General features: G+C 55.9%; 1 protein-coding gene and 1 long non-coding RNA gene across 2 annotated transcripts in view; both read right to left on the bottom strand.

Moving 5' to 3' along the window:
• Positions 1–4,480: 4,480 nt before the first annotated feature.
• LOC139074056 (uncharacterized) overlaps positions 4,481–13,110 on the bottom strand; it is a 41,515-nt gene continuing 32,885 nt past the window's right edge. The window contains exons 3-4 of the long non-coding RNA XR_011523372.1: positions 5,747–5,907; positions 4,481–4,672 (exon numbers count right to left, since the gene is read on the bottom strand). This is a non-coding gene — a long non-coding RNA (uncharacterized lncRNA). The remainder of the gene's footprint in view (positions 4,673–5,746; positions 5,908–13,110) is intronic.
• On the bottom strand, positions 7,902–11,156 carry EPOP (elongin BC and polycomb repressive complex 2 associated protein). The gene has a single exon (XM_070562158.1). The coding sequence runs from the start codon at positions 10,690–10,692 to the stop codon at positions 9,553–9,555; it is 1,140 nt and encodes a 379-aa protein (XP_070418259.1). The 5' UTR covers positions 10,693–11,156; the 3' UTR covers positions 7,902–9,552.

The following is a 13,110-nucleotide window of genomic DNA, read 5'->3' as shown; positions in this document are numbered from 1 at the left end:
ATTAATTTTTTATTATTAGTTGTATTGGTTGGGTTATGCTAAACTCTATTACTTAGTTAGGCTAAGTTGTATTAGTTAAGACAAACTCCTGTAACAACAAGACCCAAAAAATGACAGCAGCTCAAAAACGTCGTTTCTTTCTTTCTCGTGTTCCGATTGAACGTTCCTGTCATTCGGAGACCCAGGCTCCTCCGTGGTGTTGCTGCACTGCCCCCTAGGGCACTGTCAGGGACTCGACGAAGCCGGCAAACACCATGCTGGGCTCCAGCCTCCCGCAGGAGGGAAGGGAGCGTAGAGAGGGTTTGCCTCTGGCCTCAAAGCCCAGGTGGAGAAGGGCCCAGGCCTCTTCCCGGGGCTTCCCACTGTGGGGATGACGTCACACAGCCTCCCCCGACTGCAAGGGAAGCCGGAAAGCGAGTCCCCCTGGGCAGCCATGGGAGCAGAGGTTCTGGAGGACGACCAGCAGGGGCGGCCAGAGCTTCCCCGGAGTCCCTCCTGCCCCCTGCCATTCCTCCCACCTTCATTAGCGTCCCTCAGGGGTCTACTCTTGCATCTCTTCTCACTCAACACACGTGCCCTGGTCATTCCTGTCCAGTCATCTGCTGACGACTCCAAACACTTCTGTCTCCAGCCCGGATCTCCTTCTTGAGTGGAGACCCACCTGGGCACCAAGGCCAAAGGCTGGGATTCAAGCCAGACTCCTCCTCTCTTTCCCTGGGCACTCAACTCGCCACCGAGGCCTGGCAATCCTGCTTTATAAACCCTCTCCTCCCCATCTCCCTGCTGACTCCCTCCTCTCCTCGTTGCTCACAGCCTCCAAACTGGCCTCCCTGCCTCGCTTGCCCCCCAGCGCTTCACACCATCCTCCAGTGAAATGCGGGGACTCACGGCCCAGTCTGAGCCCTCTTCTCTTCCCGCTTTTCAGTCTTCCCCTGAGCCCCACATCCAGCCTCCTCTGTCCATTCCCACAGACACTCACACGAGCACCTCTCTGGCCCTCCCCTCTTCTCTGAGCATCAGACCCAAACATCCACTTGGATGCCTCCAAGGCACCTTGGACTCTACACATCCAAATCCAGGCTCAGGGTGTTCTCCACCGCGCCCCGCTCACTCCACAGCGCAGCGTTTCCTGTCTCATTGTCAACCAGTGTCTAAAGCCAGAGTCCTGAGACACACTCTTGTCACCTCCCCCTTCCGCATCCCCCGGATCTAACCCTCACCACATCTGGTCAATTGTATTGATACAAATACAAACACAATTGTATTTGTGTCCACTTCACTCCACATCTGCACCCCCACCCCTGCACCCATCCTCCCGGCCCAGGCCACCCTCATTTCTTGCCTGGCCTATGACAGTGGCCTCCTAGCCAATCGCCCCACATCTGTCTTTGTCCCCATTGTCCACACTGATGCCACAGTGATCCTCTCCAAATGCAAATCTGATTGTCGCAGCCCTGCTTAAAACCCGACTCTGGCTTCCCAGTGCTCTCAGAAGAAGCCAAAATTCTTACCTGGGCCTGCAAGGCCCTCCGAGATGCGGCCTGCCCCTGCCTCGGCCCAGCCCCTCCCCGTGACTGTGACTCTAGGCTCTGGCTGCACGAATCTCGCAGTTCTTTGATGAACCTGGCTCCCTCCAGCCCCTGGACCGTTATCCATGCTGTCCCCACTGCCTGGAACACTCTTCCTCCCCCTCTGCTTGTGGTTAACTCCTAGTCAGCATTCCAAGCTCATCTCAAGCATCCCTTCCCCGGAGAAGCCTCTTCCGCTCTCCCCGACTAGGGCAAACACCCCCGGCACAGCCCCAGCCCGGCCCTCCTCTCCTTCACAGCACTTGTCTCAGCTGCGTGACTGTTCCTTACGATCAGTGCCCATACTGCAAGCTCCAGAGGGCTTTTGCTCACCACTGTCTCTTAGTACCTGACACAATGCCTGGCACATAGTAGGGGCTCAATTAATATTTTTGGAGTAAAGGAAGGCTTATGGCCACCATGGTCTGATTGGGTCATCCCTCAGGGGCTCCCTGTCACCTTCAAAATAAACTCCTTACCCTGATATACAAGACCTTTTGCGATATAACCTCTGTCTTGTCACATGCACCCTGTGCTCTGGGCAATGTGATCTGTTCAAGAGCCCACTCCCTCAAGCCTCAGTGCCTTTGCTCTGCCCACTTTGCGCTCTGTCCTCAGCAACCCCAGGCCTTCTCCACTTCATTCATTCCTCCCTACCCTTCAAGACTCAACTCAGATATCTCCTCCTCTGGGAAGTCCTCCCTGACCCCTCGGGGCTCCTCCCACACACTCCATCATTCCCTCAGCCTCCCTGGTCACCATCTCCACGTGTCAGGCTGCACTCAGACTGTCTGCTCACTGTCTCTCTCCCCAACTGAGCTGTGAGCTTTGGGGAGAGGAATAGGAGGTTTTAGCCATTTCGAAGCCCTTAGGCCATTGTCCAGGACATTAATGCTTGAGTAAACGTTAGCTCCCTTCACTTCTCTTCACTGCCCCTTCCAATTCCTTTAAAACTGTGCCACACAGCTTTCTCCATAAAGCTAAAAGCTGGAAACAACCTCAACATCCATCAACAGAATATGGAAATCCCAGACTATTCCCACAATGAATGAAATGCTACGTGGCAACGAAAAGACTGAGTGACTGCTCCGTGCAACCACACGACAAATCCCACACGCAGAAGGTCAAACAGGAGAAGCCAGACCCAAAAAAAGAGTACCTTCCATTGCTCTCAAGGCCAGAAACAGGCAAAAGGAACGTGCAGTGATGGAGGCCAGCACGCCGGGCGTCTCGGCGTCAGAAGGATTGACGGCAGTGGGCAGGCCGGAACCCCCCGGCGGGCAGGAATCTTTGCTGACCGAGACCTGGGCCGTGACCACACAGGCACGCACACGTGTAAATGTTAGTCAGGCTGGCCTTGCGTGCATGTTAGAGTAGGGAACTTTACCTCTATTTTTTGAAGTGCTATAATTTTGCAATAAATCATCATGGATGACAAACCTCCTGTGTCTGAGAGTCATTTACTGCTACAAAGTCCCCTCATTTTAGGTGGTGATGCTGAAGCCCAGAGAGGGTACACCACTCAGCTGGAGTGGCCCAGTACATCTGTGGAGAGTCCACGCGCTAAGGAGGGGATTGCATGTCCTGCTTTTCCCACGCAACTCCTCAGCGGTAGGTTGCTGCTGGGTGGTGAGACATGGCAGCAGTGTGGGCATTAAGAGCACAAACTCCGAGGGGGCCAGCCTGGTGGCGCAGTGGTTAAGTTCGCACATTCTGCTTTGGCAGCCCAGGGTTCTCCGGTTCGGATCCCGGGTGCAGACATGGCACCGCTTAGCAAGCCCTGCTGTGGTAGGCGTCCCACGTGTAAAGTAGAGGAAGATGGGCACAGGTGTTAGCTCAGGGCCAGTCTTCCTCAGCAAAAAGAGGAGGATTGGCAGCAGATGTCAGCTCAGGGCTGATCTTCCTCAAAAAAAAAAAAAAGAGCACAAACTCTGAAGGCACAGTTCTGTAGCTGTGTGGGCTTCACCTCCCTATACCTCAGTTTCTTCGTCTGCAAAGTGGAGATAATAATAGTAGCTATCTCACGGTGTTCTAAGGATTAGATGTGTGACTAAGCGTGAAGCACTTAGAACAACGCCTGGCTCCAAGTAAGTGCCATGTGAGTGTTTGCTATGATACCGCTATTAGGGGAAAACCCAGTCAGACAGACCAGAGTTAAACTCTGCACCTCCACTGGCTGTGTGACCTCAGAGAAGTCAATTAACCTCTCTGAGCCTCCATTTCCTCATCTATTAAACAGAGATAATAATATCTATGTATTGTTTTAAAAGCAAAATGAGGGGCTGGCCCCATGGCCGAGTGGTTAAGTTCGTGCGCTCTGCTGCAGGCGGCCCAGTGTTTCGTTGGTTCGAATCCTGGGTGCGGACATGGCACTGCTCATCAAACCACGCTGAGGCAGCGTTCCACATGCCACAACTAGAAGGACCCACAACGAAGAATATACAACTATGTACCCGGGGGCTTTGGGGAGAAAAAGGAAAAAATAAAATCTTAAAAATAAAATAAAATAAAATAAAAGCAAAATGAGGGGCCGGCCCAGTGGTGCAGCGGTTAAGTGCGCACATTCCGCTTCTCTCCGGCCCAGGGTTCGCTGGCTCGGATCCTGGATGCAGACATGGCACCGCTTGGCACGCCATGCTGTGGTAGGTGTCCCACATATAAAGTAGAGGAAGATGGGCCCGGATATTAGCTCAGGGCCAGGCTTCCTCTGCAAAAAGAGGACTGGCAGCAGATGTTAGCTCAGGGCTAATCTTCCTCAAAAAAAAAAAAAAGCAACATGATGCATGCAAAGCACCTGACACCTGTCCTAAATTCCTTGTGTGCAAGGACCATGTCTGTCACATCCTTCTCCCCACCTCCCAGCACTGGGAGGCACTCAATTACTTTGGAGAATTAATCCCTTCCCCACCCACCCTTTGGCCAGCATCCTCCTTCTGGTGCTAGCAGATAGCAGCATCTAGTGGACAGCTCTGGAACTGCATTCCGGTCAAGCGCCCCTCACCAAGCGGCTGTGCAGTCCTTTAAACAAGCCTTTTAAGATACGCACGTTGCATTGGACAAGTATTCATTAAGCGCCTGCTGTGTACAGGACACGGATCCAGGACCTAAAGAAAATGAAGCAAGACATACAAGATCACTGTAGAGGGGTGCAAGAAAAAATCAGAAACAAGAATAACCTTGCCATCAATACCCTAACTTTTTACCTTAAAGAAAATATGAACACTAAGTAGGGGGACTTGCCACCCTGGACGGCGTCTTCTTGGGCAGTTTCTACGATCGCTGTGTCATATCAACAACTCTCAGTAAAGGCCAAAGCAGTGAAATGAAAGCTCAGGTCAGAACGGGGACTCCCAGGGGAGCCTGACTTCGCTTCCCAGGTTCTCCATAAAAGGGGGAGCTGGAGGGTTCGATTCCAAAGCCCGCATCCTTCCACCACACCCCACTCCCCCCCCCCCCAGACGTAGAAAAGTAAACAGGATCTAGAGGTGGCCTGGATCACAGCCAACTGGTCAAATCAAAGAAGACTTCATGGAAGAAATGGCATTTCAGATGGGATTTGGAGAATGAAGGTGAAGAAAGGTGTGGGTGGCTGGGGAAAGAAGGGCATCCCGGTGTGATGGGCCACACAGCATACAGAGTGAAGTGACAGGGATACACTACACAGGAGAGTTGGGGCTAAATCACAGAGGGCCCCAAATGACAGGCCAAGAAGACTGCATTAATAAAATCAGGGGACCCACTGAGTGAGAAGATAACCTGATCCGAAGGGATCAGAGAAAAACCAGACATCCAGAAACTAGTTAGGTGGCTACCGCAATAGGCCAGACTAGACGTCGTGGGTGCTGCACCCTGATGGAGAGGATACCAGAGATACTGGCGAGGCGAGAAGCAGGGAGAGGTTCAGAAATAGATAGCAGTGGGTCAAATGGGAGGACCCAGGTGCAAATTTAAGGTGCTGAGCTTTGGGGAGGTAATGGGGAGGAAGGCAGAGCTGTAACCAGAATGTGGACTTGGCCAGGGGGACTGAGGTGGACAGAGGGTGTAGACAATGAGCTTGGTCTTCAACAGGGAAAGTACGAATTGCCAGCAACTCCTATGGGAATGGGACCAAAGCTCAGGAGAGAGGCTGGGCTGGAGGGAGAGGAGGCAGGGACAGACAGTCACTGGGAGTCACTTACCTATGCGGGTGCAAGCTGACGACTTGGGAGAGGAAGACAAGGGGAATCACGAGGGGAGCTGTGGGGGCGGAGGGTAGACACCATCTGGACATCATCGGGCTCCCTCTTTTTAGACCTTCCTGAGGACAGAGGAAGAAGAGGAGGCACAGAAGAGGAGGCACCTTTGAGGGAGAGAAATAAGAGAGCTTGGTGAGCGTCCAGCGGTGTCACAGGTCACCGAGAGATCCAGGGGTCAGGGCGGCCGGGAGGCAACCATTGGATTTGTGGTTGGGAGTTGCCAGGAGTGACCCTGGAAAAAGCAGTTTCAGGGGGCAGAAGTCAAGCCGCAAAGATTTAAGAGGCAAGAGGCAGAGGGTGTGGGGGTGGCTGAGGCTCCCAGGAAGAGGGAGGTGATGGTAAGCAGGGCTGGACTAGGGTGAGGCAGACGAGGAGCCTTGGGAACAAAATTTAAGGAGACACTCAGCTCAGGGTCGTTCGTGCAAGTAGCCTTGATAAGCAGGGGCAGACACCCAGCCCCAGAGTTGTCAGAGATAGAGGCCCACGGAGAGAGACCCTCTGAGACTAAAGGAGAAGAGATGACCCAGTAAGGGAACTTAGAGACCCAGACAGAAGCTAAGACCCTTCGACCTCCACATCCCGCCAAATACACGGTGGCCAGTGGCAGAGCCTCTGAGGGGAGGGGTGGGAGGAAGGACGCACACCGACAATCGAAAGTCCGATAAACCGGGAGCAGGGGCTGGGGACCCCGATGGAGACCCAGAGAGGCGAGGAAACCAGGGAGGGAGGGAGGGAGAGCTTCCCTCCCCGTTCAGAGAGTGGTGAGGGGAGGGGAGTCTCAGCATTCTTGGAGTCAGCCTGGGAAAAGCAAGGGGTCCAACTCCAGCATTTCCCCAGGGCGCCCCAATTCGGGAAGACCTGTGGCCCTGGCTCAAGATGGGTGACACCCCACACCAACTCCGCACACTGCAGCACATGCTTCCTTCCCCCAGAAAGTCTGGGCAAGTTTCTCCTTGCGGGGACTCAGTTTTTGTGGTGGGCTGAATGGTGGCACCCAAAAAGATACATCTGTATCCTAACTCCCCTCCCTTCAGAACCTGGGAATGTGACCTTATTTGGAACCAGGGTCTCCGTAAATGCAATTAAATTAAGGTTGTCAGACGGGATCATGCGGATTATCTGGGTGGGCCCTAAATCCAATGACAAGTGTCCTTATAAAAGGCAGAAGAAGAGAAAGGCACGTGAAGGTGGAGGCAGACACTGGAGTGATGCAGCCGCAAGCCAAGGAACGCCTGGAGCCCCCAGAAGCTGGCAGAGGCAGGGGAGCGATTCTCCCCTCGGGCCTTCGGAGAGAGCACGGCCCTGCTGACCCCCTAATTTCAGACCTCTGGCCTCCAGAATTGTGAGAGAATGAATTTCTGTTGTTTTAAGCCACCAAATTTGTTGCAATTTACGGCAGCCCCAGGAAACTAATACAGTTCCCTATTCTGTAAAATGACTAGAAAGTTTCTAGGGACCCTTCCAGCCCTGAGATTCTCCAAATTAAACCATTCAGCAAGGAGGGAAGTTCCAGATCTGGCCAAAAGGTGTGTTTTTAACTCACTGCCCAGCCCTCGTCCAGGTGGAAGGCTAATACTTTCACTTACGGGAAGAGGAGCGAAGCCAAATGAACGGCATCACCTCCCACTCCTGGGAGGAGAGTCCACAAGGAGTATTTCATGACCCAGCACTCCTTCCTCCTTCAGCCAAGCTCACGCCATCCCGACCAGGCTGGTCAAAAAGGCCAGAGCTGACCTGGACCACATTATTAACAGCAAGGAACTTTTTAAAAACAGGATTGTGCCTGCCTGCATTTCTCCTTGCAAACATCACCCTCTCTTCACCGCGACGCCCTCCCCACCCCTCACATCTGCTCTCTCCCTCTGCCTTCCCCCATTCTTGGGGGGCAAGATAAGACGGATACCCCTGAAGCACAGGAATGGAAGGCACTCTCTGGGCCCTCCCCCCTCCTCCCCACAACACAGCTGGAGGGGGGAGGGGAGGTCAGCAGGGTTCATAAAGGCCAGATGTTGAGGAGAAAGAGAGCAGTGCCCACCCCACGCCCACCCACCCCACCCCCACCCTCACCCCCAGCGAAGGAAAAATTAAAAGAGACAGCTTTTAAAACAAAACTTTTGTGGTCCAAGACAGTTTTTCTCAAGAATCTGCTCTACGCAAACAATAACAACTTTTTACAAAGCATTTTCACAGAAAAGGAGACAAGTCCTTCCCCAGTATCGTATGTGGGAATTGCTCCTCCCTCACCCCGTTTTGGGGGAAAAGGGGGCACTATTCACTAGTGTAGGCAGAAGGGTCACTGGGTCCCTCAGTTGTTGGGCAGAGCCACAACCCTCGGGTCCCCTTCACACCTAAGCGTGGAATCTCCCTCTGAGCTAACCTCCCCTGACCTCACCTGGGTGGAGGAGAAAGCGATTCCACTCCTCTGGACTCTAGAGGGTCCTCCTAGCCCGAGGGCGTGGTCCAGGCCTCTCTCTCCCTTCCCCCCTAGAAAACAGAACCTCTGACCTCAAAACTAATCCCCTGGCCCTGCCCACTTCGGATCCATCAGGTCCCTGACAACTCCCGAAATGCCAGAAGTTAGGGAGGGAAGCTGAAGGTACCTCTGCCCAGTTCCCATCCAAACCCAAACTTTGCCCCTTCAAACCCCACTGGACCTCGTGCCTGGACCAAGAGCCCTTTCATTTACCCCTTCACAAAAAGCAGCTTGTCTCTACCCGGTAAGGGGGCTGAGTGTCTTCGGGTGTCCCAAGAACGGACCCAGGCCTGCCCTCAACCTCCACCCCCTCCCATCCACAAATCGGTGGAGAGGACCTCGAAAGGCAGCTTGTTTGGTCTGATTTTATTGATTTCTTCCACCTTCCATTACTTTCCCTGGGACGTCTCTGGCCCCTTCCCCAGGCAAAGTTTGCACTTTTGGAGGGGAGGAAGGCCCTCAGCCCTGCCCCTCCTAGTACCGGGAGTAAACTAGAGGAGGGGGCTGATTTATGGGGGCGGGGAGGGAGTCCTCTTTTACCCATCAGACGTTATAAACTGAAAGCAAACAGGGAAAATTGAAGAGGGTAACTCCAAAACTGGACAAAAGGGAAGAGTTGGTGGCTGAGACTGAAGACCTCGCTCATTAGGGGTCACCTGAATTGGGGGGCCCTGGGAAAGAACAGGAAGGGGGTGATCTTCCCCTTGCCCAAGCTGTCTCCTCCTCCGTGAACGCTGCGGTGGTGCTTGGAGATCTAGGGAAGGCCTGAGGGGAGTGAAGGGTTAAAAGCCTGATGGTGGGGGTGGGGGATGCCCCCAGGGAGCTGCCAATCACCTCCCCACCCCCACCACAGCCCCCTCATCCCCAGGCTCGCCCACAGAAACAACCGGTTTGTCCATCACCAAGGTCTCTCTCCCTCTTTTTTTTCTTGTCTTTGAGCGGTAGCCTCCTTTGCTCCCCCTGGGGTGAAGGCCCTGCCCCCAGAGATCCGAGATGGAAGAGGGGAGGGGCTGGAATCTATGTCATTAAGCCTTTTTCGGTTAAGCCTTCTCCTGACTCCAGCCTTTGGCTCGTCTCCAAAGGATGAGGATGAGGGGGAGGGGGTGTCACTTCAACCAGTTAGGTGCTTGAAGATCACTGTCATTTGAGGTCCCTCTGACCACAGGCCGTAAGCCATAGAGGGGACAGGCAGATGTGAGAAGCGAGGCTCGACCCTCAAGCCCGCAGTTTGGCTGTGGCCCCAACTTTTCCTCCCTTGGCAGAAGAGGTCTCGCGCTCAGAGTTCCTCCAAGTTGATCCCCCAGAATTTGAGGCCGGGGGGCTCAGGGACAGCAGGCCCCCCTATCTGCCACCTCCAGAGCGGGTGGGCAGGCGGGGGCTTAGAGTCTCCCTGGAGGCGAAGTGAGGATGCCGGCCCTAAGTCTCCGTCCTCGCCCACCACTAGTGCCGGGGGGCAGGGGAAGCAGTCGAGGAGGCTGAAGGTGCTCGCGGTGGGGAGCGTCGGCGCTGGGCGGCGGGGCTGCGCGCTGCGATGGGGGGGCGCCGACCGCCGGCGTTTCTTGGCGGCTCCTCGGTTGGGCCCTTTTGCTGGCGGCCGCTCGGGGCCCCGGCGCAAACTCGGAGTGTCGAGGGCGAAGCCCTTCGCGTAACACCAAAGTTTCGACCGGCGGATCAGACGATCGAAATGTTCCTGGCGGAGATCGCCGGGCGCGGCCGGAGCTCCGCTGGCCGTCGAGGGGCTGGCGGCTGGTGCCTCGGGGGCGGCCTGCGGGGAGTTTTCATCGACCGCGGCCGTCTGGCCCGGCGGAGGCGGCTCCGACGCGGGCCCGGGATCCGCGGGCTCAGTGGCGAGGCCCGCAGGTGGCGGCGGAGGCCGGGAAGCGGGCTCCTGATGCGGGCTGGCGGCGGGGCCAGGCTGGGAGTCGAGAGCCGGGGCTGGCCTAGGTGGAGCCGAGGCGGAGCTGGTAGGAGATTCCCGAGGGCGCCGGGGCGCCGGGCAGCGGCCGGGAGCTACGCCGGAGCGAGCGCCGAAGTGCGGGAAACTGCCTCCGCCCTCTTCCTCCTCGCCGCGGCCCCGGCACACGGCGGCGTCGGCATCCTGGCCGGCCGGGCAGTTTGAATCGCTGGACCGCCCGGCCTGTCCCGCGAGGTGCTTCAGGCCATCCGGGGACCAGCTGCCGGTGCACAGGGGGTCGCGAGGGCCCAGCAGCACCGGGGCCCGCGGCGCCAGCTCCCCAGGCCCCAGGCCCATAGAGGACGCCCGGGGTTTGGCAAGGGCGCAGAAGGCAAGGGCACGCAGGCACAGCGGAGAGAACTCCTGGGTCCCCCGACGCGGCTTCCGGGGTGTAGGGGAGCAGGGCGACCCTCGCGGGGACGCCGGCACTGCGAGGCGGGGAGCGGGGCACAGAGTCTCCATGGAACCGCCCGGGGGGGTGCCCACTGCGGGGGCCCTGGTCCCAGCGGCGGGATGCCCTGGCTGCCCGAAGAGCCCACGGGCGAGGGGAACATCGCCCCCCCTCGACGGGGAGGTCTCTGCTCACGGGCGCCCCCGGCCCGCACCCCTGGGCCGCGGAGCTCTGGCTCCCTCCTCGATCTCGTCACGCGGCCCTCCCGGCGGCCGGACTCCTGGGTCCCTGCGAGTCCCGGCGCGGTCGGCCGCCCTTCCTGCCGCCGCTTTCCCTGCGCAGCCCCGGCGGGAGCCCCTCTCGAGTAGCCCGGAGCGCAGAGGCTGGGGAAACAAAGCGGCCGGCGGCCGCGGGAGGCGGGAAGGACCCCGGGCCCGGCACCCGGTGCCCGGGCCCAGGCGGCGGGGAGGGCGCCTTCCGCCCGCTCGGCTTCTTTCTTCCCCGCTGGCTCCCGGAGACCGCGTTATAGAGAACTGCCCCCTCGCTGCCCCAATACCAGCGCCGGGGCCGCGAGCCCGCCGCTGATTGGGCAGCACTGCCTGTGACGTTAGCCCGGACCCCACCCCTCCGGCGGCACCGCCCCCGTCCCCATTCCGCACACAGACACACACACGTGGACCCGGCGCGGCGGCGGCTGGGAGGGGGCGAGGACGGAGAGCGCGCGGGTGGGATCGTGAGGGGCGAAATGCGCGGCTGCACGTGGCCCGGTGGCGTCTTGGTGTGCAGTCGTCGCAAAGCAATTGTTTTTTCCCTTAGCAGTCACGGTTTTCGAATCTGTAAAATGGGATTGTTCCTATCTACCTTTTGAGGCTACGTGAATCAAGGTAGATGAATCTCAGAAACAATGTTGATGGAAAAGGTGAAATGAGGCGATGGTGGTTTGCAAGCTTTGCACGGCAGGGACTCCTGCAGGCAGAGAATGTTCCCTACCTCTCTGTTCCTGTCCCCAGAACAGTGCCTGGCACACAGTGGACTCAAAAAAAGTCGAATGAGTAGTTAGGAATTGGGTGTGTGCAAGATGAACAAAGGAAAAAATAAACTCGGAGGAGGAGTATTATTACGCCCACGGAAGACGATAAATAGACTCTCTCGGTACCTGCTTCCATTTCTCTAATGCAGTTTCTAAGTGGCCCCTTAACCAAATTCTGCGGGGCTAGCTGTGTAGCCACCCTGAATCCCAAGACTCTGCCCTCTGAGGCCTGAGCTGCCAAAATGGGTTGAGGAGGCCAGAGGAGGGGACACACAGACCCTCACTCTTATCTCCCCCAAGGAGAGTAAAGGAAAGAAAAAGTGAATTCCCACTAAAAATCCTGATAATGGAGGACAGCCTCCCTGCAACACGTTCTCTTTCCTTACCCTCCTTTAGTTTCTGTAGAGCTTACTGTTACACAGAAGTCTGTGAATGTATTCTTTATTGTCCGTCTCTCCCATTAGTCTGGAGATGAGCTGATGAGAATTTTGTCTTAATCACTACTGCATCCCCACTGCCTAGAACGGTGCCCGACATAATAGATGCTCAGTAAATATTGGTAAGTCAATGAATCCCCAGAATATTTCTCTCTTGATAAAAATCAGGTTATTGGAATATGACTGCCTCCCATCCCCAGAAATATAAAGAGACATTGGTATGAGTACATGGAGTAAGGGGGTGTGTGTGGGGAGGGAGGGTCACAGAGACAAATGTCTCATTCTGGGGCCAGGGTAAGAGAGGGTTTCTGTTAGGGGACAAATGATGCAGCTTGCTTCCTGGCGCTCCTGGTGGTGACAACAGAAGCATTGTTTTCCTACATTTCATCAAATAATATTTGGGAGGAAAGGGACCCAGAAGGTCTGCCTCCCCTACCTCCCTTTTGCAGAGGCCCGAGGTAAAGCCCCCAAGGTGGGGCTAAGACTTGAGGAACAAGGAGTGTGGTGTTCTATTGCTCAACACACCCCCTAGCATCTTCTGCTGAAGTCTTCAGGGAAGTTGTCATGAGGGGGGACCCTGGGGTCCTGCCAGTCTAGACTCCAGGGTTCCTGAGTGCCCCAAGAGCCCTGGCCCCTCCCTACACACACACACACACAGGGGGAAGTTCTAGAAGGATGATGATCTTCACAGCTGTCTCTTCTGGTCGACAGTGCTGAGAACACTTATTCTGAGACAGTAGTGCCAGATTTCTTTTGCTTGTGGGGCAGAGGGGCATTGCTTCAGTTCCAGCCAACACCAGCCCTACTTAGCAGCTGAGATGCCTGGGGTGAGGTCTTGGCCCCACCTGAGGGAACCTGGACTGGGAAACTCCTTTTATCCCCTAGAGTCTCATTCATATTTTCATTCCTGCACCTAGCACAGTGTTGACACAAGGAGAGAACACTCAAGAAATTTTTCGGTGTGAAAAAAAAAAATGAATGACACTTATATAACAGTGTAGATCAATGGCCTCCTGCTTCTC

The sequence above is a fragment of the Equus przewalskii genome, chromosome 10 (assembly GCF_037783145.1).
Source record: "Equus przewalskii isolate Varuska chromosome 10, EquPr2, whole genome shotgun sequence".
In the NCBI taxonomy this organism is placed as follows: domain Eukaryota; kingdom Metazoa; phylum Chordata; class Mammalia; order Perissodactyla; family Equidae; genus Equus; species Equus przewalskii.
Note: the sequence above shows the minus strand (reverse complement) of the source record. Positions and strands in the feature narration are given on the sequence as shown.